Here is a 23,925-nt window from a genome sequence, read left to right on the forward strand (position 1 = left end):
AGCAGAGCAGGGGCCTCCTGCCAGTGCGTGGGGCTGGGGGGGGGGCAACAGGCAGGCAGCGGGCTGGCGTGGCTCCCAGCGCCCCTCCTTTACCACAGGCACTGCCTCTCCTCCTCCTGCTGCTGCTCTGACATCATTGCCCCATCTCCTTTGCAGGACCAGAAGATGCTGCACAGCTCAGCAGGAGGAGGGAGGTCCCCAGGCCACGGATGAGGAGCTAGGGGAGGGCAGGGAGACTCTCTGGCTTTGGAGGGGCCCCCACCCACCCACCCAAATGAGCTTCTCTCCTGCATCCCCCCTCCCACTGGAAGGACTGAAGCGGTGATGGAAGCTGCAGCCTGAGTCTCCTTCCCCGACAACGCCCCCCCCCCCAGCCCACCATGATCCGCAAGAAGGTCTCTGGGTCGGATGCCCAGGACACCGGCCTGCTCATCGGTCTGGGGAAAAGCCCGTCGGGCCTCTACGAGGATTCCAGTATTCTCCCCAACGGGGGCGCTGGAGGGGACACTTTCGTAAGTACACAGGGAGGGAAGGTGCCCTGGGAGGCTTTTCCTTGGGTCCCTGAGGGTGTTTGGAGCCTAGTTGCAATTGCCCAGTGGCAAGGGGGAGGCATTCTGTGTGTGCTCAGGGGCTACACTCCCCCGCCAGCTTTAGAACCAAGTCCTGGGAGTGTCTCAAGAAAGAAAAAGAAGGAAAGGGATTCAAATCTGCAGGTGTAACACACACACACCCTACCGCTGCTAACAGCATCACTTTGTGGGGTCTCTCCTTCAAATCCAGCCCTGGGAGGAGGGAGGAGGCAGTTCCTGGCACAATTCTGCTGTCGGACCACAACCCACAAAGAAAAGCAGCAGAACTTTTGTCCCCATTAAAAAAATGCAATACTGGGGTTCAGCTGCCCACGGCTACTGTACAAAAATAGGGTGGGGGTGGAGCCAGCGGGCAAAGCCTTTCCATGCCCCCTGGGTCTTTTTGCTGCAAACTGTGAGCCCCCCAAAGGTACGTTGCATGAAGGCTGAGCTGCTGGTTGAGGACTGGCGGGTGGGAGGACCCCACTTCTGGGCCGGGCCGGGCCAGTTAATCCCAGATTAAAAAAACCAAAACAATAAGAGCAGGTCCTATTGACAGGAAGGAGGGGGGCTCTTGGTGGTCCCCCATCTAGGACTGGCTGGCCCACTTTGCAAGGCTGCAGCCTCAGGCACCCACCAGGCCCTACAGGGGCTTCCACCTTCCATCTCAGACGCAGCATAGTCCCCCAAATGTGCCCCCCCCCGACCCATCCTGATTTTGTTTTCAGGATGTGGACGACGACGACGACCCCATCTACATTTATGGCGATGAAACTTATGGCTACACCAGCAGCGCCAGCGGGAATTACTTCCGAGATGGGAAGACGAAGATAGGCGAGTAAAACCCTTTCTTCCTGCCCGAGTTGCAGCTTTGCAACCTCAGAGCAAAGGGGGCTTCGGGTTCCGCAAACTCCGAGCAGCAGGCAGCGCGAAAATGAACCCATGTTGCTCCGGCCACATGCGCAGGGCCTTGTGGGGTGGGGTGGGGTGGGGGGCTGCACTTCGGTTGTGGAACAGGGCAACCCCCCCCCCCCCGACTCCCTTGCCATCTCCGTCTCTGCCTGCAGATTTTGTGCTGGTCTGGGAGGAGAAGCTGCGTCCCTCGAAGAAGAGGCGCAACAAACAGCCCCACCCGGAAGGCGAGAGGGCAGCGGGCCAGGGTGCCGGGTGGGAGGCGTCTCGCGGGCGTCACGAGAGGTGGAGGCAGAAGTTCCTCAAGAACCTGCGCAGCGCCGGACTCTTGATGGAGAAGGTGAGGGGGCTTTGCTGGCAGGGGTCTCTTGTGCCCTTGGCAAGGAGCTGCACTTTGCACGTCTGAAGCTGGGATAGACCATGAAGCAGAAACTCTTTTTTTTTTTTAATTCTCTCTTTATTATTTAATTACACACACACCTTCTTGTACCTCCAATTATCCTCATTGTATTTTGTAGAGTTCTATTTATATAGCGTACAGTTATTTCTATTTCTATTTCATTTTTTCATCTTTAAAATTCAAATTACTTGTTTGAGGGTTCAGTCTACATCTGCCACTAGGATTCCATTTATACCATTATTCCTTAAATATTCTTTAAATATCCTCCATTCTTTCCATACTTCTTGGGTCAATTGTCTTCTTATTTTACCCGTTGTTTTGGCTAGTTGCAAGTACTCTAACATTAGATTTTGCCAATCTGCTGTGGTTGGTGCAACTTTATTTTTCCAATTTCTTGCCACTAGCATTCTCGCTGCTGTTAAACCATACATACACAATACTCTTTCTGTTTTTTTGATCTCCTCTGGTAAAATACTTAACAGGAATATTTCTGGCCTCTTTTTAAATGTGCATTTTATCAATTTTTTAAGTTCTTCATAAATGTCGTTCCAATAATTACATATAACAGGACATGTCCACCACATATGTTTGTAAGACCCATTTTCTTTATTACACCTCCAGCATAAGGGAGGCCACCTGCCTGCCTTCTTTCCCCCTCTGCTTGCTGCTTTCCAGTCTGCCTCCTTCCTTTTTCTCCTCCTGCACCTCTCACCCATTCTCTCCATCTTTCTTCCCTCCGAGCCCTGCTGGGCGCTCCACTCATTTAATTTCATTTCACTTTTCCATGTTACCATACGCAATGCGGTTTACAGCAACAAAATATACAACAAAGAACCCACACCTTAGAACAGGCACAGGCAAACTCGGCCCTCCAGATGTTTTGGGACTACAGCTCCCATCATCCTTAGCTAACAGGACCAGTGGTCAGGGATGATGGGAGTTGTAGTCCCAAAACATCTGGAGGGCCGAGTTTGCCTATGCCTGCCTTAGAATAATCTGGTCGAATACAAAAAGTCATAATAAAATATAACTTTAAAATGGGACGGCTTATACTGGACTTATAGCCAAAGTACAGCTTCCAAAACGTTCAACAACCAAGGCGCGGCTTCTGATTGGTTGCAAGAGCTTCCTGCACTCAAGCGGAAGCCGTGTCGGCCATTCAGCTCCCGAAAAACGTTCAAAAACGGAGCCATTCGGGAGCTGAGGTTTGACTGTAGTATCCAAAAAACCAGTTTAGTTGGACTACTCAGATCTCAGTGTGACTTAGATGGAAGGGTGTAAATGGGTTGTTTTAAAATTGGTTTCGTACTGTATTGTTTAAATTTGTTAAATTGTTTTACGCTGTGTGTATTATGATGAATGTGTTTTGCGATGTGATATGGGCCACATGGCCGAAATAAACCTACCTACCTACCTACTGTAGTATCCATGTACAGGTAAAAGGATCAAATAGAGAAACAAAGACGCACGATGATTTATTTTTAAGAAATCCCCAACTCCTCCACTCATCCTTCCAATAGCTCCACCAGCCAACTAGGGAGGGGGCCCTGGCTTCGGGTTTGTGTTTTCTTGGGGGCCACAGTCTTTGTGCTGCTCTCCATGTGGAAGAGAGCTTGCCCGAGGCTTCCAGGAAGCCCCCCACCCTCTTCTCAGCAACCTGTCTCCTTCTCAGGAGGAGACTCTGAGCGACCGCAAGGGCATTCACTACATGAAGCTGAACGCGCCCTGGGAAGTGCTGGTTTACTACGCTGAGGAGCTGTGCATGCGGGCCCCTCTCCAGGTGAGTGCCGGGGCATGCAGGTGCGGTGGGGCCCCCATCCGGCTTCCTTGCGGGCTGCTTCCTTGCCAGCGGTCTACCTCCTAGCCCCTCCGTCTCCTCTCGTGCCCCCATCGCAGGCCCACCCCAACCCAGACCGCAACAGTTCTGACGTCCTGCTCCGGAAACTGCACCTGCCGAACATCATGGCCCAGCAGGTGCCCAAGAAGCCCGTCGACTACTACACCTGCGCCTTCCGAAAGTCCAAGCTGGACAAGTGAGTAAGCGCAGGTGTGGGGAACCACCACAGGGGTGGGTGGGAAACCTCCAAGGGGGGGGGGACCCCAGGTGGCCCTCAGGCCTTTCTGTGTGGCCCCCAGGACACTTCTCAGACCACACCCACCCTCTCAGTCTCCAAAGGAAGCCTTTCAGCAGTCATGCCGTGTTTGAAGCTGGCTGGGAAGTATCTGAGGATGCTTGCAAGGTCTTTTGTCCAACTGGAGAACGGCTGCGGGTGGGGGTGGGAGACCAGTGGCTTTTGTGTGGCTGGAAGATACCAAGAGAAGAGTCACTTCCATTGCCCCACCCAGTTTTTGTTGATTTAAGCCAGGATCTATCCAGGTCTTGTGCCCCACTTCGTGCCCCGACTGGGCCAGGCGATAAGACTGGAACACCTACAGCTCAATCATAAATATCTGGACTCAAGACTGTCTGTCATGAGCACCCTCACTTCCTCAGAGGTTGAATAAAGCGCTGGCTATATTAACTTGAAACAGTTCTTCTTTTATTTTCTAAAAGCTACAATATATACATAACTATACAGCCTGTGTGGCTAAGTTTCTTCCACACATCTTATCTCCAGAACGAACCCTGTCTAACACACACAGTGAAGGTCACATTCTGTCTGGCACAGAGAGAAGTTAATTAAGAGATCAAAGACTCAGTTCCCTCCCCCTTCTCTCAGACCATAAGTCACACGATTCTCACAAAGGGAGGGGGTGAAATACTAACAGTTTTTGCCTCTGGCCCTGCCCACCTGCCCACCTCTTTCCATATGAACCTACCCAGACCCTGCAATCATCATCCGAGTCCCTTCTTCGTCTGGAGTGTAGCAGCATGAGAACGGGGCCTTTTCTACAGTGGCTCCCCATTTGTGGAATGCTCTCCCCAGGGAGGCTCGCCTGGCACCTGCATTATACGCCTTTAGGCGCCAGGCGAAATCGTTCCTCTTTAACCAGGCCTTTGGCTGACTGACATCCATGCCCTTTAAAAATGTGTGTGAGGGGGTATTTATTGGATTGTTCTTGTTTTCATTGTGCATTTTGTGTTTTTATGTTGTGATTTTACATTGTAACTGCCCTGAGACTTGCGGGTATAGGGCAGTATACAAATATAACAACAACAACAACAACAACAACAACAACAGCCTAGTGGGGGGTCTGGCAGGCAGGTTAGAGAAGCCTGAGGGCCGTAGTTGTGTCTGCACTTATCATGCTATCGCCTGTACTCCGTTCCCAAAGCTGCTTTGGCCAGAGGTGACACAAAAGCTGCCCAGGCTGAGGCCTTGGGGAAGCTGCCCAGTGCCTCCACCCCAGCCTGTGCCCAACTCTCCTTCTCTCCCTCTCTCTCCCCCCTCACCTGTTTCAGGTTCCTGGGCAGCGAGCGGCACGATTCGTACTTCACCAACACGCAGAGGCATCGCATTGTGAGCCCTTGGGGTGGGGAATGGGGGCATGCCTGGTGGGTTCGGGGCAGCCTTGCAGCAGGGAGGAGGAGGAGGAGGAGAGGGAAGAGGAGGCAACTTTGACCACCTCTCTTGTTGATGCCCTTTCCTTTTCCTCCCACCTGGCTGAATTCCCCCCCCCCGACCACCACCCCTCTCTCTCCCAGGTGTATGAGATCTTGGCCCGGACCATCTATGGGAAGAGGAAGCATGCAGAGATGGGCATCGACCGGCTGCTGAATGAAGGGGTCTACTCCGCAGCCTTCCCGCTGCACGAGGTGAGAGAGGCTGGGGGGGGGGATCCAGTTAAGGGATCCCCTAGCGCATGAGAGCGGGCAGAGACCCCCCTGCTCCTTGACTCCAGGTCTATGCGGGTGCTGTTTGCAGTTCCTCAGCGCTGGGTCGGGGGTGGTTTGGCAGAGGAACAGCTGCTCTGAATGCAGAAGGTCCCAAGTTCATCCCCTGGTGTCTCCAGCGAGGAATGGGAGAGACCCCATCTCTGAGACCCTTGAGAGCTGCTGCAGCTGCCGGTCCGTGTGGGCAGCACTACGCTGTATGGACACACTGACCTGCTCTTGGTGTAAGGCAGCTTCCTATGTTTCCAGGGGGGAGGGCACTTTGCACGTGCCCCAAGGCACCTTTTCCCTCTGCTTATGGCCATCGCTGTTTCACTTGCGCAGAGCTCGTCCAAGGTGGAAGTATCGTTAGAATAAAATTAAAAACTCAAAACAAAGAAGCAGCCAGTCTGCGATGAGGCTCCCCAGCCACCTTAGCCCTCCCAGGCCCAGGGCAAGGGTACCTGGCCACCGCATGGGCTTCCTTTGCCTCTTACACAAATGATAAACCCTGACGTGGAAAATATTGTATGTAGATTATATCAGATTTTTAAAAATCAGGTTTTATCTAACATAAAAGGCAAGCAGTGAGTGCAAAGAACAGCGCATAATATTTTGCAGGATGTTACAGGTTGTTAGGCTGTGTTCATTTTTTTTTCTTGGTAACTGTCTTTTCATCTTTATTTTTTCCCCAACTAAAATTAAAATCCTGCTATTTTTCGTGAGGCTGTCTCTTGGGAGTCTGGGATCCTCCCCAAGGATGGCTATGCTACCTTCTGACATCATTTCCTGTGGGTGATGATGTGACTTCCTGTGGGTGATGATGTCACACGCCCACTTAACCTCTTCCCTTCCGGCTCCTCCTCCCGCAGGGCCCCTTCGAGCTGCCCGAGTACGAGGTCCTGGGCGAAGAGCTGAACCCCCGGCAGATCCTGTACCGCTTCTGGGCCCAGTGGAGCTGCTGGTACAAATACCAGCCTTTGGACCACATCCGGGAATACTTTGGGGAGAAGGTGGCCATCTATTTCGCCTGGCTAGGTGAGGCTCCCTGGAGGAGAGGTGCCCTCTTTCATCTCCTCCTTGGCTGGGGCGAAATGCTGTTCCGAACTCCAGAAAAGGAAAGCAAGGAAGGTGCAGAGGCAGGCGGGGGCCAAAAATCACTCTGCGGTTGCTCAGAGGCCATGTGCACACCAAGCCTTTGAAGCACATCCCCAAAGAATCCTGGGAATTGTAGTTTGTTGAGGCTGCTGGGAAATAAACTACAGTTCCCAGGAACCTTGAGGGGTGGGGAAGCTGTATGATTTGAAGGCTTTGAGTGTGAGCTGCCAGAGGTCTCCCTCTTCTTCCCATTCCCTTATTTCTCTTCTGTTATTGCGTGTGCTCCCGTTTGAGCCTTGCACTTGCCACATGCTCAGAGATAACTTTTGAAGCGGCTTTGGGTCTCATGAGGTGCCGAGTTCAGCCCCTGCTCTGCATCTGGGTCCGGAGACTGGGGTGGGGAGAGGAAATCTGGGCTTGAGGAAGGTGGTGCCCAGCCCAAAAGCTGGGGCTCAGGGTGGGGGGGGGGTGGCAGGGCAATGTCGGGTGCCCTCCGCTCATGGCCTCCGCCTCACCTGTCTCCCCTGCAGGCTTCTACACGGCTTGGCTCCTCCCGGCCGCCGCTGTCGGCACTTTGGTCTTCCTTGCCGGCCTCTTCACCATGGGGACAAACACGCCAGCGTGAGTGCAGCAGGTGCTGTGGGGAGGAGGGCAGTCAGCTTGTGGGAGAGCCTGCATGTCTCGGGGCATGACCCCACCCCCCAAGAATCTCTTTCCAAACCCTCATCCTGCATCTTGGGCCCCATGGGGTGGGTAGCTGCTGCTCCATTTCTTTTATGGCTGTACGACAGGCAGAAGTTCAGCTGGTGAAGCATTTCCTGGCCGGCATGTGCAGGAGGGGACAAGCCACACACTGGGCCTTCAGTGCCGCCTTCCTGGGTGGGTGTCCCAGAGGCACCCGGCTGTTGGAAACAGGCCACCTTGAAAAAGCAGCTGAAAGGAGTGTCCAAGTCCTGAGACTTCTGAAGGCCGAGGAACAAGGGGCAAGTGAGGAGTGGCACCTAGTTGGTCACCGAAGAAAACACGACGCAGAGCGCTCTTTTTTCAAAATAATTATACTAAGAGGAACAAGCGCAGGTTCCTTTATCCTCTGTCCATCATGCTCTGTCATGCAGAGCACGATAGGCTGCCTGGGCCTGATCCTGCAGTTTCAGCTGCAAATGCCCGGTGCTGGAGTTATACAGCAGTGGAGAGGACTTGGCACCCTGCTTGTGGGTTTCTGGCTGCCCCCCTGTCGGAAGCAGGATACTGGGTTGGGTCAGATCAGGGAGTAGAAACTTCCTTCTCTGCCTTTTCTCATTCCTGCCCTCTGACCCAGTATCCTGGTCCTCTCTAGCCTCAGATAGGTGGTTGTGTCAACTCTGGACAAAGGAAAGAGCATCTCCATATGCCTAGAGGCACTTTCTTTCGATTGCTTCATGCACAAAGAGCTCCGGTTATTTATTTATTTTTAAAAAAAACACCACTTCCTGAGTCAGATTTAAGCTCTGGGCAGAGAGCTGAAGGGGACCCAGCTGGTGTTGAGCATCATTGAACACACCTTGGGTGAGCCCTCCTCCCTGCTCCAACCCTGAGTGACATCCTCCACTGACCCTCACCCTCTGCTCTTCCCCAGGCAAGAGATCTGCAACAGTGGGGGCCAGTTCCTCATGTGCCCGTTGTGTGACACCTGCGGCAACTGGAACCTCTCTGAGATCTGCCCCATGGCAAAGGTGAGGGGGGATCTCCTGGCTGCTGGGCCTGCTGGGGATTGTTCTTGGAGGGGGGGGGGAGAAGAATGGGAGGCAGGGCATGTGGTTACGTCAAAGAGAGCCAAGGAGCTCTCTCTCTTTGGGGGACGGGAATGCAACAAATTGCCTGCTCCCAAAGTGGAAAGGGGTTCTCTCCCTCTCTCTCTTAAAAAAATAAAATTGGTTTTTCAAATTACAGTTTTCCAATCACATATCCAACATACAACATAAATGCAAGATTCCAAAGAATCTCCTGGACTTCCCTCCTCCCCTTTGTGGGTCCTACTGTTAGTCATTTCCTCCTGCATCTTTTATGATAATCCAAATATTTTACATCTCTGTTATGTTCAAAATTCACCATTAAACCACAAGTGTTATTCCAATTCCACTAACGATTATAGCTGTTTACAGTTAATTATAATTTCCCCCCGTTCTTTATTAAAATTTTATTCTTTATTAGAATTTTCTGATTCTTCTGGTCATTTTTGCCATTTTGGTATAGTCCATCAACTTAACCTGCCATTCTTCTCTGGTTGAGACTTTTATCTTCTTTTCATCTCTGGACCAATAACATCTGAGCAGCCGTGGTCGCATGCATAAATAGTCTTTTTTTGCTCCATTGGGATTTCAGCACCTAAAATTCCTAAAAGAAAGGTTTCGGGTTTGTTTGTTTGTTTTGGAAAAAGTTATTTTTAACATTTTAACAGGTTCTCTCCCTGTCTCATCGGTTCAGGCAAGCCAGCCTTTGGTGGCCTCAGTTGCCCCATCTGCAAAATGGGAACCATAGTGATCTATAAGGGATTTTTGTTTTGAAAAACGTTCGTTCGCCATTCATCTATTCAGTACCGGCAGCCTTGCACCCAGCGTGGCTCAGGAATGCTAAGAACCCTCCGAATCAGTGCAGTTTTCAAAGGCGCAGCCCACAACCTTGATTCGAAATGGCACACGGCTGTATCCAAATATCGGCCCAAACCTGCTCCTTCCTCTCACGCCAATTTGGTTAGGATCTCTTTAAGAGGTGTCTCGATACATGGAGCACAAAACCTTTTCCCCCGAAACTGGCATGGACATGGCATAGCTACCATTGGATGGATTTGATTCCATTCGAGTGTCTGTATCGCAGCTGCTCCTGGACGTCTCCCCCCCTCCTGTTCTGACCACAGGTGGGCTACCTCTTTGACCACCCAGGGACCGTCTTCTTCAGCATCTTCATGTCCTTCTGGGCCGTGACCTTCCTGGAGTACTGGAAGCGGAAGAACGCCACGTTGGCCCACCACTGGGACTGCTTGGACTTCCAGGAGGACGAGGCAAGTGGGAGGCGGATTGGGGTCTGCCAGGCCTCACTCAACCCTCCTTTTTGCTGGGGTGTGTGTGTGCGATCTTAGGCAGTGTTCCCTGCGGCAGCAAAAGACGGAAGCGGTTTTGCTGCGCCAGCCACTGGGTGGTGCCAGCGCTAATGCCAGTCAGGCTAGCGTGGTTGGGCAGGAGTTTGCCCCCTTGCTTCCTGCCGCAGCTCCCATTGGTGGATGTCAGCAAGAGGCATTTCGCACAATGTTTCCAATGAAATGTCGTTTCCTAACATCCGAAAAGTGTTTCTCTCTTTCTTGGTGTCCAGACAGCGTTTCCAGGTCGTGCTCAGAGAAGCAGGATTTAGGAATAAAGATATTAATAACGTTGGCAGCATTAAGATGAATTCAACAGTGTCAATAAAGTTTTGATGGGTGTAAAAATGGAATACTGAATGGTTTAGTTTATGCAAAATACGCAGGGATCTATGGCATGCAAACTGAAGCATGGAAAGAGAGGAAAGAAAGTCATTGATATTTTAACACTGTTTAAATGAATATTCTAAAATGTAAAATAGAAAAAAAAACTTAATTAAAAAAATATACAAAAAAGAAAAGGAACAAAGATATTAATGTACCAGGGTAGTGCATAGCAATGGGACACCATAAACACATCACAAAATGGTCATTTTAATGACCTCGTAGTCCCTTTCCAGCTCTGCGATTCTGTGAACCACAAGGCTTGTAATATAATCCTAAACATCTCCGCCATTTGCGTCCAAAGGGGTGTCTCCTTTGTTTAGTAATTTTGGGAGCTCTGTGTTCCCCAGCCCCTCTTTGTCCAAAGAAGCCATTTCATAGAATTTCGTAGAGTTGGAAGGGACTCCCAAGGTTCATCTAGCCCAACCCCGTACGATGCAGGAGTAGCAGCTAAAGAATCCCTGGCAGATGGCTTCCCAACCTCTGCTTTAAAATCCTCCAAGGAAGAGAGAGCCCACCGGGCTTCCTCTCTCCATCTCAACCTCTCTCTGTCTCTCCTTCCCCCAGGAGCGTCCTCGGCCTGAGTTTGCCGCCATGGCCCCCCGCATGGAGCAGAATCCCGTCACGGGGGTGAAGGAGCCGTATTTCCCTGAACGTGACCGTCTCTCCCGCATCCTGACGGGATCCATGGCCATCATCGTCATGGTGAGGGGAGTCGTCCCCCCCTCCAGCATGTGCCAGGCAGAGGCCCGGGCTGAGGGCTGGGCTGGGCTGAGAGGCTTCCGGTCTCAGCGCTGACCCTGAACACTTTGCTTCTCCCCATCAGCTCTGTGTGGTGATGATCTTCCTCGTGTCGGTGATCATGTACCGAGGAATTGTCAGCACCATGATGTACCACACAGGGAACACGATCTTGATGACCCAGGTGAGTATCAGAAACCCCCCGGGGAAGGCTGCGTCCTTCCCAAGCCTCTGGAGCGATTCCTGGTGGTCCACACTGGCTGGCATCCTCCCTTCAGTCCAGAGCGCCGGTAATAAGCGACTCTTCTCTCATGGAAAGAGCACACTAGTCTTGCAGCATATCGCAGCAAGAAGAAGGACTCATCCGTAGTTCTAAACTACTTTATTTACAGTCTGATATACAGAGACTCCATCAGTACATCTGTGCTCTTTGAACACTGGTACACAAGGCAGCAGTGAAACTAACTTCCAGTAACAACACTCAGGCGGAAGAGATAAAACAGACTCCCTTTCTCACGCTCTCTCAGACTCTCACATGATGTACACAAATCATAGTAACACGTAACAGCACTGCTGGAGCAGCTCGGGTAGCTAAAACCCAACAGTGAGGCCTGGTCCACCCCCCTTAGGGACCTTGAACCCCGAATGTTAAGCGTTGGGTTTTGTAGGGAAAGCGTACAGGGTGTTCTCCCCCCGCACTGCCAGATTCTGGGAACTGTAGCTGACCCCCTCATAGAGCTATAATTCCCAATGTCATTAAAATCGTTAGTAGGATTGGAATAATAATAATAATAATAATAATAATAATAATAATAATAATAATAATAATAATAATAAAATTTTATTTATACCCCGCCCTTCCCCGCGAAACCGGGTTCAGGACGGCTAACACCAATAAAATCACAACAAAAACATAAAACAGTTCATTAAAATACAGATTAAAATACAATTTAAAACTAAATCTAAACTTCAGCCTCATTTTTAAGTAGCCCACCAATCACCCCAAAAGAACGAAACATCAGGGTTAAACTGAAACCAACCCAAAGGCTAGGTGGAACAGCTCCGTCTTGCAGGCCCTGCGGAAAGATGCCAAATCCCGCAGGGCCCTGGTCTCTTGTGCCAGACTGTTCCACCAAGTCGGGGCCAGTACTGAGAAGTCCCTGGCCCTAGTTAAAGCCAACCTGGCATCCTTGTGACTCGGGACCTCCAACAAATTATTATTTGAGGACCTTAAGTTCCTACCTGGGACATACCAGGAGAGGCGGTCCCTTAGGTATGAGGGTCCTAAGCTGCATATCACTTGTAGTTTTAAGGTCGAATTCTGGACGCAATGGAGATGTAAAAGATTTGGATCGTCATAAAAGATGCAGGAGGGAATTATTAATAATAGGACCCACAAAGGGGAGGGGGGAAGTCCAGGAGATTCAATGGAATCTTGTTTTTATGATTTATGTTTGATATACAGGTGAAACTCGAAAAATTAGAATATCGTGCAAAGGTTCATTTCTTTCAGCAATTAAACTTAAAAGGTGAAACTAATATATGCGATAGACTCATGACATGCAAAGCAAGATATGTCAAGCCTTTATTTGTTATAATTGTGATGATTATGGCGTACAGCTGATCAGAACCCCAAATTAACAATTTCAACTTTGGGGTTTTTAATCAGCTGGACGCCATAATCATCACAATTATAAAAAATAAAGGCTTGACATATCTCGCTTTGCATGTCATGAGTCTATCTCATATATTAAACTCCAGTAGCTAATGAAAACAATTGCTTACATAAATGAACTTTTCCACGATATTCTAATTTTTCGAGTTTCACCTGTATCTCTGTAAGATTTTAATTTGAAAAACCAAATAAATATTTTTTTTTAAAAAAACCCCACAATTCCCAACATCATTAAAACTACAGTTCCCAGAATTTGGGTGTGTGCTCCTCTCTAAATGTGCTAAAAATGCACCATGTGTGTGCAGTCAAAGTCTCTCTGTCTTTTTGCCTCTTTCTCTCTCTCTCTTTCTTTCTGTTTTGCATTCTCTGGATATGCATATAAAAAGTCCAGACAGAATTCTCCTGCAGTTAGGGTTGGATTTTAGATTGTAAGCCCCTCAGTGGCAGAGACCTGCCCCTCTCGTCCTCTGCCAGGCACACTGGTCATTCAGAAATGCAGTAAGGGCTCCTCCACACTTCCCTTGTCCCGCTGCTCTTTAGTATTCAATTAGAGCAAACAGCAATTTGGGTTTTCTCCGGATTGACCTTTGCTCCAATTTAGCACTAAAGAGAAGATTTTCCTTGTGTGTTGAGGTTGAGCCCAGGGGGTCTCTTTGGTCCCACACCCAGAATTTCTAGGCTGTTGGGTTCCCCTTCCCTTCTGTGCGTTTTGAGGAGGGGGAGAATTCTCTGGTCTTTGGAGAGGACTTGGAGTGGCGACGTTCGGTCTTTTCCCTGCAGGCGGGGAACATTGCTAACATCAGCAGTTGCATGGTAAACCTGGCGCTCATCCTCCTCATGAGTCAGGTCTACACCTCTCTGGCTGAGAAGCTCACCAGGTGGGGTGAGTCTGAGATGCCAACCCCCCACCCCAACCCGATTTCCCAGCAAGCCCACACTCTGTCCCTATTCTGTCCCTGCATTACCACTGCCAACTGTCTGAGCTCAGTTCATGAGGCTCCCTTTGTGCATGATGGGGCGGTGGCTGCAAAATGCCCCTTGAGGATTTCTGGAGCATCGAGAAGCTCTTCCGCCATGGGGCTGGCTGCCCCCCACTCTCCCCTTCTCCTGATGCTGCTCCTCCCTCTCTGGCCAACATGCCTCCCCAACCCCATGCTGGGGGGGTCTCCCTTTCTGCAGAGATGCACCGGACTCAGACGCAGCATGAAGACTCCTTCACCTTCAAGGTCTTCATTTTCCAGTTTGTCAACTTCTACTCCTCCCCGTTCTATGTGGCCTTCTTCAAGGGCAGGTGAGGCTGCTCTCTGGACCCCTTTCACAGGGGCAGGGAAACGACCCCAGTCGGCAGGGAGGGAAGGACTTCCCAGGCATGGCGCACGAGCCCTGCTTCGCCGTGGCTGTGGCTACAAGGAGGCATATCGTGGGGCTCCACCACTTGGGCTGGGCACCCCCAACTCCCCACTTCCTCTATGGCTTTGCCGCCTCCCCATGGGGCTCTCAGCCTCCCCATGGGGCTCTCCCAGCGCAGAGCTGAGAGCTTCCATTTTGAGCGTTCCCCGATTTCGGGGATGAGGCTTCCAAACCCCAGGCAGACCCTTCCCTTTGTCCCAGCAGGTTTGTGGGGTACCCCGGCCAATATGGAAAACTCCTGGGCATGAGGAATGAAGACGTAAGTACCAGGGCAGGGGGCAAGTCTTCTCTCTTGCCTCAGTCTGGGCACTGCCCACCTGGCGGGCTCTGCATCCTGATGCCGGAACCAGGAAGGTCCTTCTCCAAAGAGTTTGCTGCGGGTGTGTGTTTTTGTGTGTGTATGTGCACACGTGTTTGGGTTTCTCCTGCTGTCACCCCAGATCAAACTGTGTTTTTTTCAAAGCACACCCAAGGTCCTGCCACGCCTGTTTGGCTAAAGGCAGAATTATCCCAATTCTTCTTCTTTCCAGGGGAAAATGGTCCCCCTGGGAGCTGTTTCCTTGGGGCACAGGGTTTCCAGAATCACTCCCTAGAGCTCTGCTGACGCCTTCTCCTCCCCTTCTCCCTGCAGTGCGGTCCTGGCGGGTGCCTGATAGAGCTGGCCCAGCAGCTCTTCATCATCATGGTGGGGAAGCAGATTGTCAGCAACATCCAGGAGTTTCTGATTCCGTGAGTTGCCAGCTGCAGGGAGGAGAAAGAAGACCTGGCAGGTCCAGGGGGGCTGCTCACTAACACTCTCTGCAATTCCAGCCATGGAAACAGAGCACCCCACAAAACCTAACATTTGGGGGAGGGAGGGTCCCGTTCAACGGGAGCCCCTACTCCCCTGCTCCAATGCCTCTCTTGCCCATTTCCTCTTGCAGGAAGCTGAAATCCTGGCGCCAGAAGAGGAAGCTGGCCCGGGTGCGAGGGGCTCAGATCTGCCAGGAACCCAAGCGCTGGGAGGAGGATTACGAGCTGATTGAGTGCGAAGGCCTCTTTGAGGAGTACCTGGAGATGGGTAAGCGGCAGGGGGGGGCGAGCCAGTTGGGGTTATTACCCCGCGCAAGCCAGTCCATTTTCCGATCGCTTTCCCGTTTGCAAAACGTCCCGTCTTTTGTGGGGTCGCGGGTTCGTTGCACGAGAACTCCCAGTCCCCTATAACGGCCCAGTTGCTGGCATACGATTGGATCCCAGGCAAAAACAGGGCTGGGGAGCAGAGATCACCCCGTTCTCCTTCTGCCACCCAAGCTCCAGCTCGGAGCTGTATGTCAGGGCCGGCAATGCCATCCTCTACTCTGCCCCCTTCCTTTGGGGAGGCTTGTCGATCTAACCTTGATGAGCTTCCCTGCTCTCCCTCAGTGCTCCAGTTTGGCTTCATCACCATTTTCGTGGCTGCCTTCCCACTGGCTCCGCTCTTCGCCCTGCTCAACAACTGGGTCGAGATCCGCCTGGACGCCCAGAAGTTCGCCTGCGAGTATCGGCGCCCCGTGGCCGAGCGCGCCCAAGACATCAGCGTCTGGTTCTTCATCCTGGATGTCCTGGCCCAGATCTCCGTCATCGTCAACGTGAGCACGGAAGGAACTCAATGCCCCACCCCAACCCATGAACCCACAAAGCTCAGAGCTTGGGGCAGGGGGCTTCTCCACCCAGCAGCCCCCCCCCCAAAGCTCCCAAGCCGAGTCCAAGACAAGTGGCTGCTGGTGGGGGCTGCAGAAGCCCAAGAGGGAAAGCATTTCATCATAGAATCATAGAATAGCAGAGTTGGAAGGGACCCCCAAAGGTCATCCAGTCCAACCCCCCTGCAATGCAGGAACCTCAACTGAAGCATCCCTGACTTGATGGCCACCCAACCCTCTCTTTAAAAGCCTCCAAGGAAGGAGAGTCCACCACCTCCCGAGGGAGCCCGTGCCACTGTAGAATGGCTCTTACTTTTCTTCTGGCTGAGAGTGGCACCGAGCGAATTTCTGCATGTTACCCAAGTCCTGACCAGGCAGGGAAGGAGGGATGATTTGCATGGCAGGACGTTGATTCTGTGTCTGGTTTTCTATGAAAACCCTCTTACGTTCTGTGGGACCTGGGCAGTCAGGCTGCAAGAGCGAGGGCTCAGGATCTGCGAGTTGGTCCCAGCATCTGCAGGGCCCCCAGATCACCCATTCCCACCCCCATATGAGAGCCGGTGTGGTGTGGTGGTTAAGAGCGGTAGACTTGTAATCTGGTGAACCGGGTTCGCGTCTCCACTCCTCCACATGCAGCTGCTGGGTGACCTTGGGCTAGTCACACTTCTCTGAAGTCCCTCAGCCCCACTCACCTCACAGAGTGTTTGTTGTGGGGGAGGAAGGGAAAGGAGAATGTTAGCCGCTTTGAGACTCCTTCGGGTAGTGATAAAGCGGGATGTCAAATCCAAACTCTTCTTCTTCTTCTTCCTTGTCTCCCCACAGGCCTTCCTCATTGCCTTCACGTCAGACTTCCTCCCTCGCCTCCTGTACCAATACGAGTACGACAGCCACCTCCACGGCTACGTGAACTTCACCCTGGCCTATGCCCCACCCAGTTTTGTGGACGGCAACCACACCATGTGCCGGTGAGGGCATAGACCTCCCCTTCCCCCAGCCCCAGGGAACGCACCCTGGCACACACATGCATGCCAGCCCTGTTGACCCACGGAAATGGCATCTCCCTTCCCAGGTACAAGGCCTTCCGCGACCCCCACGGGAGCCAAACCCTCTTCTACTGGAAGCTGCTGGCCATCCGCCTGGGCTTCATCATTGCCTTCGAGGTGAGCGTCGCGGCTCATGGGAGGGGTGTAGCTTAGTGGTAGGGCAGCCGCCCTGCATGCAGAGGGTCCCAGGTTCAATCCCCGCCAGCGGCATTTCCAGGTCGGGGTGAGGGAAAACTTGCCTGCCTGAAATCCTGGAGAGCCGCTGCTGCCAGTCTGTGTAGGCAGCACAGAGGCAGGTGGACCCAAGGGTTTGACTCAGTATTCAGTTGGGGCTGAGGGGGCATACTGTAAGCACATGGCAGGGCTAGCGGAAGGGCAGCTGGCGCTGATAAGTGAAAAAAAATGAAGTTGGTGTCCTGCCTGGAGCAAGTGGCTGTATTTATTGCTATTTATTATTGATTCCCCGCTGTTGCAATGGAGGACATGAAAAACAACAGAGAGATCAGTTCTAGTGCTTTGTTATAGAAAGGGGGGGAACTTAACAATGCAATCACAGGATTGTAGAATTGGAAGGGACCCTAAGGATCATCAAGTCTTAACCCCCTGCAATGCAGGAGAATATGCAGCTGTCCCATACGGGGATCAAACCTGCAACCTTGGCATTATCAGCACCGTGCTCTAACCAACTGAGCTATCCCGGCAATGCCGGAGAACCTGCTGCCTTTGCAGACTCAGGGCAAACACTGAAACGCAACAGCAAACGTTCGTCATGACCGTCTGCGAGAGGATAATATGTTAAGAATTACTGATGCGGAAAACATTGTACGTTAGCCAGCCAGTTAAGCCCCCCCCCCCCCCCGCCGCCTATGAAGACCTAGGCGGCAGGCTTCCAAGTTGCACCCATAACTCCGCCCCCCCCCTAGGCCATAAACATAGCATCAAACCAAAAATCGTATCTCAAAAGGGTGGATACACATACGTGAGCTCATTCTGGCAGCTAATAACAACGAAGCTCAGTGTTATTTTGACTACCAAGATGACATTTACAGGCCTTCTGGGACATTTGCAGGCCTTCTGGTTCTACCCACCAACCCTTCACCCCAAGGTAAAGCCCTATGCGGCTTAGGACCCTCGTACCTAAGGGACCGCCTCTCCTGGTATGTCCCGTGTAGGACCTTAAGGTCCGCAAATAATAACCTTTTGGAGGCCCCGAGCAACAAAGATGCTAGGTTGGCCTCAACCAGGGCCAGGGCCTTCTCAGTATTGGCCCCGACTTGGTGGAACAGTCTATCACAAGAGACCAGGGCCTTGCGGGATTTGGCATCTTTCCGCAGGGCCTGCAAGACGGAGCTGTTCCACCTGGCCTTTGGGTTGGTTTCTGTTTGATATTTATGCTCCATTCTTTATTGGTGGGTTATTTGTAAATGAGACTGTAGTTTTAATATTGAATTTTTAAATTTGTATTTAAATTTGTTATTTTAAATTGATTGTGTTTATGTTTTTTTGCTGTGATTTTAATTGGTGTTAGCCGCCCTGAGCCCGTTTTTTTGGCTGGGATGGGCAGGGTATAAATAAATTTTTTATTATTATTATTAAGGTACCATGGTGGGGCAGGGGCAACAATTAAAACAGTCGTCTCGCTGGCCGCAAGGAAGGTACCTTTGATTTCAGAGGGTAGAAGTTTATCTGCATTCAGCCCACCAGGAATCCCATAGAAAGAGCACCTGAGTTTTCATGGGGTGCAGATAATTGTACCATCTCTTGCAAGGCAAAAATTCAAAAAGGAAAGGATTTATGCCTTCCCCTTTAATCTTCACTTTGACCTTCCCTTTTAATCTTCTTAATTAGCCAAGTTTCATTAAATGTTAGTTTAATTTGTTTTATTCATTTGAATAAGACCCCCCATGGTCTCCTTGTCTGGAAGCAATGTTTTGATTTGTAAAAGGGGACAAAATCTGCTGTTCACTTGGGCTGCCTTTTACTGAGGCTGCAAAGTTCCAGAAGTGTTAAGCTGGGGACGGGGAGCTTCGCCTTGGCAGAGTTCCATCTTAAATTGCTGATCAGAGTGGCCCAAGTGTGGGAATGTTTAGGAGTGTGGATGAGTATATATTATTTATATATCTCAATCCCAGCTTGTGTGAGCAAGCTCCAAACTTAGCAGAGTTACATTCCCTTCTAAAACACAGCAGAAAACGGTTGCATAGGCTTACTAAAGCCTCTATAAGAAATATATATTCCTGGTATATTCCCCTTCTTCCCTCTTAAAAGCAAAGACACAATACAGCACTGATTATTAGATATAAAAGAGTTTACTTACAGACATCCATGAGTACAGGCTCAAAGAGGCAGATAAACTTCGATAAATATATTTACATGTGGTGAAGCTGATTTCATAAGGAAAGAAGCTTCACTTCTGCTTCTCTCAGCTGCAGGCTGAGAAGAGCATCCTGCTTGTTCAAAGGACGAGGCAAAAAAGGGGAGTCTTCTTTGGGATATTGTTCCCAGGTAAGACCACACCTACTTCTGGTTCCTGTAACTCAGTCCAGGTAAACAGGAAGTTAAGCCTGGAGGACTGAGTTACCTTCATGTCCACTCTAGGCGTGTTGTGTTTGGCTGCTCTGTGTTTACATCCCACACCAAGTGGCATTCCCTTTCGAACCAAGCCTCAGTTTCCCCATCTGTGGCATGGGGAGAATAACACAGACCGGCTCGTGGCTGAGCGTCACAAAGAGCCGTGGAGGGCCCTGGCGCCCCTAACCCACGGACTTCCCTCCCGGCTCCCAGCATGTGGTCTTCTTCTGCCTGCGCCTCATCGACTGGCTGGTCCCAGACGTCCCCGAGTCCCTGGAGGTGAAGATCAAGCGGGAACGCTACCTGGCCAAGCAGGCTCTGGCCGACAACCAGGATGTGCTGCTGACGGTGAGTGGAGACTCCTCCCCCTCGCCAGGTCAGTTTGCGAAAGAAGCACCTGCCTGTCCGTGCCGTCTTCTTGTTGCACCACCAGAAACCCAGGAGCAGGAGCAGAGCGCAGAGGTGGGGTCTGCAGGAGGGGGTTCTTCTACACAAACCCGGCCTGCTCCACTCCCGAACGTGTTGCCTTGTGAGGAGGCGAGGTCTGCTCTTGGTCCTTGCTCCCCATTCATTAGGGATGGGTGGAGGCTTGGTCGGATATCCAAAGAGAAGAGCACCTCTGGGCATAGGCAGAGAGCATTGCCTTTGCTCTCGGCACATCCAGGGCAAGGGCCTGGGGGCGTCTCCACCAGGAGGTGCGGCCGACAAAACCAGAACTTCTTTCTGGGTATTTGCTACACTCCCACAGTTGTGGAAGAGTTTGAGACTCTTTGAGAGGAGAGAGAGAGAGAGAGATTGAGAGAGCCCCTTTCCCCCACCCTCCCCTTCCCTCCTGTGCCTCCCTGGCAAATTCTCACTCTTCCTCGTTGCATGAGAGGAGGCAACAAGGAATCAGGAGTTTATCCCACCTGGACAAGGCTGAGGAGCACATGGGAGGCCACATACTGGAGCCTCAGGGCCTTCTGGGGACTGACATAGCCACAAATCCGCTGTCCACAGAATCACCTTGCATCGCTGCAAGAGAAGTGCCTGGGCAGGGGGGTGCCGGCAACCCCTGTTTCCCTTTCTGAATCTAAGCCCTGCCCCTGTTACTGGGTAGCTGTGCGCCATCTGTGTTGTCGTGCTGTGGTGTGTCCAGTGTTGTGTTCCAGGAAGTCCCGCAAATTGTTTCTTCTCCGCGGCAGCGTGGTCACCCCTTCCCAGTCACGACTGTCTCGCACGGCCCAGTGACTTTGTGCTGGGCGTGGGCATGTTGGCCTGCTCCCACACTGTCTGTGTCACATAGAATCATAGAATCATTGGAAGAGACCACAAGGGCCATCCAGTCCAACCCCCTGCCAAGCAGGAAACACCATCAAAGCATTCCTGACAGATGGCTGTCAAGCCTCCGCTTAAAGACCTCCAAAGAAGGAGACTCCACCACACTCCTTGGCAGCAAATTCCACCGTCGAACAGCTCTCACTGTCAGGAAGTTCTTCCTAATGTTTAGGTGGAATCTTCTTTCTTGTAGTTTGAATCCATTGCCCCGTGTCTGCTTCTCTGGAGCAGCAGAAAACAACCTTTCACCCTCCTCTATATGGCATCCTTTTATATATTTGAACATGGCTATCATATCACCCCTTAACCTTCTCTTCTCCATGCTAAACATACCCAGCTCCCTAAGCCGTTCCTCATAAGGCATCGTTTCCAGGCCTTTGACCATTTTGGTTGCCCTCCTGTGGACATGGAACCGCCGTACCTCAGTGGCGCTTGGTCCATGAGACGCCGTCCTCCATCTGCAACCCAGCCACATCTCAGGGTCACTTCCCCCCCCCCCCCGCTGCCAAACCATCGCTCTTTTGCGGTTGTGATTTCTTGGTACGGCGACAAATTTAGGTTGTTCAATTCAAGCGGATCTGGCCCTCTTGTGCGAGGATCCCCCTTCCCCTCGGAGGCTGAGCAGAGTCTGACAGTGCTGGGTCCCAGGACCTATTGGTTGGTGCCAAGGCTGAGCCCTGGGCGATGAGCAAAGCGGGAACCAAGGTGGGGAGGGTTTCGGCCAACGGAAATAAGAGCCACAGAACCCACAGGGAGCCAAAATGGCACCCTCCAGGTGGGGCTGGACTCCCAGTTCCTGTCGGTCCCCTCAACCAGCATGGCCAATGGTCAGGGACGCAGCTTGGAGTCATAGTCCAGCAACATTTGGAAGGTGCCTTGGGCCTTTGTGATTTGGGGTGGATCTGCATTCACGGTTTTTAACGTTAATGAGTGGTTAAGGAATTGCTTTGATAACATATATGGACACATGACATCCTGCTTTTAACACTAATAATGCGTTATTAAACTGTGACACCAGAGCAGCCACCAGGAGGGAGACAGTGTTTTGACGGGAGGGAAACCAAGGTAAAAAATGCTTTAATTCACAAGTATGTCCTGTGACGTTTTAGAACGACAGATCTAATATCGTTCTAATAATGTTAAACAGGTCAGTGTAGATCCAGCCTCGGAAGGGCTTCTGGCAGAAACCTGAAAGCGCCCCACCCCGATTGGTCAGGAAAAAAAAAAAAGAAACGTTCCTCTTTGTCCCCCCCGCCCGCCGCTCCTGGTTCCCACAAACCTCTGAACCTGCTGCCCTGGTTTTATATATTTGCTGTTGCTGTTATTATCACCCCTTCCTCCTTTTCCTCCTCCCAATACAGCAAGCAGCCTTTTACCCAGCAGCGTGAACTAGCGCCCCCTGCAGGTGCAGCCACTTCTGACCACACACACCGGCTCTGTTGAAGAGGAGGCTCAGCGAAGGCAATGGAGGAAAGAGGCTCGGAAGGATTCCCAGAGGGCTCCATCACTGGCACAAACTCAGCCAAGGGTCTCGTGGCCCCTTCAAGGACCGGGAAGGTGGGCAAGAGAGGCTGGGCTTGTGGGGTGCGGAGGGTTGCATGCCCTTTGCACACACACACACTCCGCCACTGCTACAATGAGGGCCACTTTGCTTCCGCCCTCCTGCCTAGCCTTTCTTTGCCTTCCCCTCTCGACCCTTTTCCTGCTTCTCAGAGACGGACCGCAGGGACTGTGGAAATGGCATCGCCAACAATTCCCCCAGCCCGAGTTCCTTTCCGACCCAAAGGGAAGGGCTGATCCTTCTTCTGACAGTTTGGAAGACAGGCTGGCTTGTGTGCCCCCCCCAACCCAGGGCCATTGTCTCCCAGAAGCCTTTGCTTCACTTGAGGACAGCAACGGGAGTTTCGGCAGCGGCGTCTCCTGGGCCAAGGAGAGAGAGAGGCCGGGGTTGCACTTTTGCAAGCAAGGTCCTCTGCGGAGGGTTTCTACCACAGATCCCTGATAAGAGAAGAAGAAGAGTTTGGATTTGATATCCCGCTTTTCACTACCCGAAGGAGTCTCAAAGCGGCTAACCTTCTCCTTCCCCTTCCTCCCCCACAACAAACACTCTGTGAGGTGAGTAGGGCTGAGAGACTTCAAAGAAGTGTGACTAGCCCAAGGTCACCCAGCAGCTGCATGTGGAGGAGCGGAGACACGAACCCAGTTCCCCAGATTACGAGTCTGCCACTCTTAACCACTACACCACACTGGCTCACATCACATCCACAATATCAATCCAGTGTGTTGTGAAACAGCCATTCCCGCCGCCGCAGGCTGCTTCGAGAACTCACGCTTTCTGTGTTAAGATGTGTGGAGACGCCGTCGCCGCTGCAAAACCGAGCGAATGTGCCGTTTTGCTCACCTGCCTGCACTTCCCTTCTCAGGGGTGTGCGGAAGGGATGCCCTTAACTTGCAGGAACGGTGTTCTCCTGGGAGCGTTGAGGGCCATACTCACGCATGCAGAAATCCTCGAAGGTGCAGCAGAGGTGGCGGAGCTTCGGAGTGCGCACAGCTGAATATCGTTCATGTTTTGATCCTGCTGCATCTGCCCAAGGGGAAGCGAGGAAGTGGAAGGAGGTTGGGAGCAGGGCCTCTCCTCAAACAGAAACACTGGGCCACACGAGCCCCGGAGGAAAGAGCATCATCGGCCGACTCCCTTTTTAGACTGCACCCACACAACGTGGCTGTTGAATTGTTGCATTCCTGTGTTTTCTGTGCTCGCGTCCCCACCAACACATGGCCTTTCTGGACTGGCAAAGTACAAGTGAGGCTTGGAGGAGGGGCTCCTTTGCCTTGAGTTAGAAGCTTCCTGCTGTTTGCGGTTTCTTGCTCCGGTTTCTGTTCCACCTCTTGGTGCCACATCCAGGGATGTGGGGAACTACCATCTTAATCCCACGCCCTCCTGATTGTAGAAGAGCAACGCCTCAAGAGTGCTGAAGGACCCTCAAGCGGAGGACCCCCCGTGAGCATTATGGCTAAGCAGGGAATTTGAAGCCAAGTCTACACCTAGCATTCTGTGTCCACTGATCCTGTGGCTGGGCTGGCCCGGAAGGACTCTGAAAGAAGTCAGGCTGACCATTGAGTGTCACCCAGGCCTTCCCGGGCGGCTGCAGCAAAAGGCAAGGGACATTTCCATCAGAGGAGCAGAGATCAGAGATGGACCGAGAAGGGCAGGAAGGCCT

The 23,925-nt window shown here is 51.8% G+C and overlaps 1 protein-coding gene across 5 annotated transcripts; it reads left to right on the top strand.

Annotated features, from left to right (window-relative positions):
* Window positions 1-75: 75 nt before the first annotated feature.
* LOC117052422 (anoctamin-7-like) lies at window positions 76-22,331 on the top strand. 5 transcript variants are annotated; one of them, XM_033159328.1, is made up of 23 exons: window positions 83-512; window positions 1,298-1,403; window positions 1,637-1,821; window positions 3,554-3,661; window positions 3,778-3,914; window positions 5,285-5,342; window positions 5,528-5,638; window positions 6,568-6,733; window positions 7,324-7,414; window positions 8,409-8,505; window positions 9,687-9,830; window positions 10,857-10,994; window positions 11,116-11,214; window positions 13,486-13,588; window positions 13,885-13,996; window positions 14,317-14,374; window positions 14,747-14,844; window positions 15,039-15,175; window positions 15,517-15,722; window positions 16,596-16,738; window positions 16,843-16,933; window positions 19,601-19,735; window positions 22,066-22,331. In XM_033159328.1, exons 1-23 carry the CDS (start codon window positions 381-383, stop codon window positions 22,090-22,092), a joined length of 2,682 nt encoding a protein of 893 aa, XP_033015219.1. In that variant the 5' UTR covers window positions 83-380; the 3' UTR covers window positions 22,093-22,331. The 5 variants fall into 5 exon arrangements, 3 of the variants coding, with proteins under 3 accessions (XP_033015219.1, XP_033015217.1, XP_033015218.1); XM_033159326.1 differs by having other exon boundaries at window positions 84-512; window positions 19,601-19,763; XM_033159327.1 differs by having other exon boundaries at window positions 96-512; window positions 14,320-14,374; window positions 19,601-19,763; window positions 22,066-22,330.
* The last annotated feature ends 1,594 nt before the right edge of the window (window positions 22,332-23,925 follow it).

Source organism: Lacerta agilis, chromosome 8 (genome assembly GCF_009819535.1).
Source record: "Lacerta agilis isolate rLacAgi1 chromosome 8, rLacAgi1.pri, whole genome shotgun sequence".
NCBI lineage: Eukaryota > Metazoa > Chordata > Lepidosauria > Squamata > Lacertidae > Lacerta > Lacerta agilis.

Coding starts and splice junctions, on each gene's coding strand:
- LOC117052422 (XM_033159326.1), top strand. CDS start 381: ATGATCCGCAAGAAGGTCTCTGGGTCGGATGCCCAGGACACCGGCCTG. Junction 513..1,297: donor GCGCTGGAGGGGACACTTTC/GTAAGTACACAG, acceptor TTTTGTTTTCAG/GATGTGGACGACGACGACGA. Junction 1,404..1,636: donor AGATGGGAAGACGAAGATAG/GCGAGTAAAACC, acceptor CTCTGCCTGCAG/ATTTTGTGCTGGTCTGGGAG.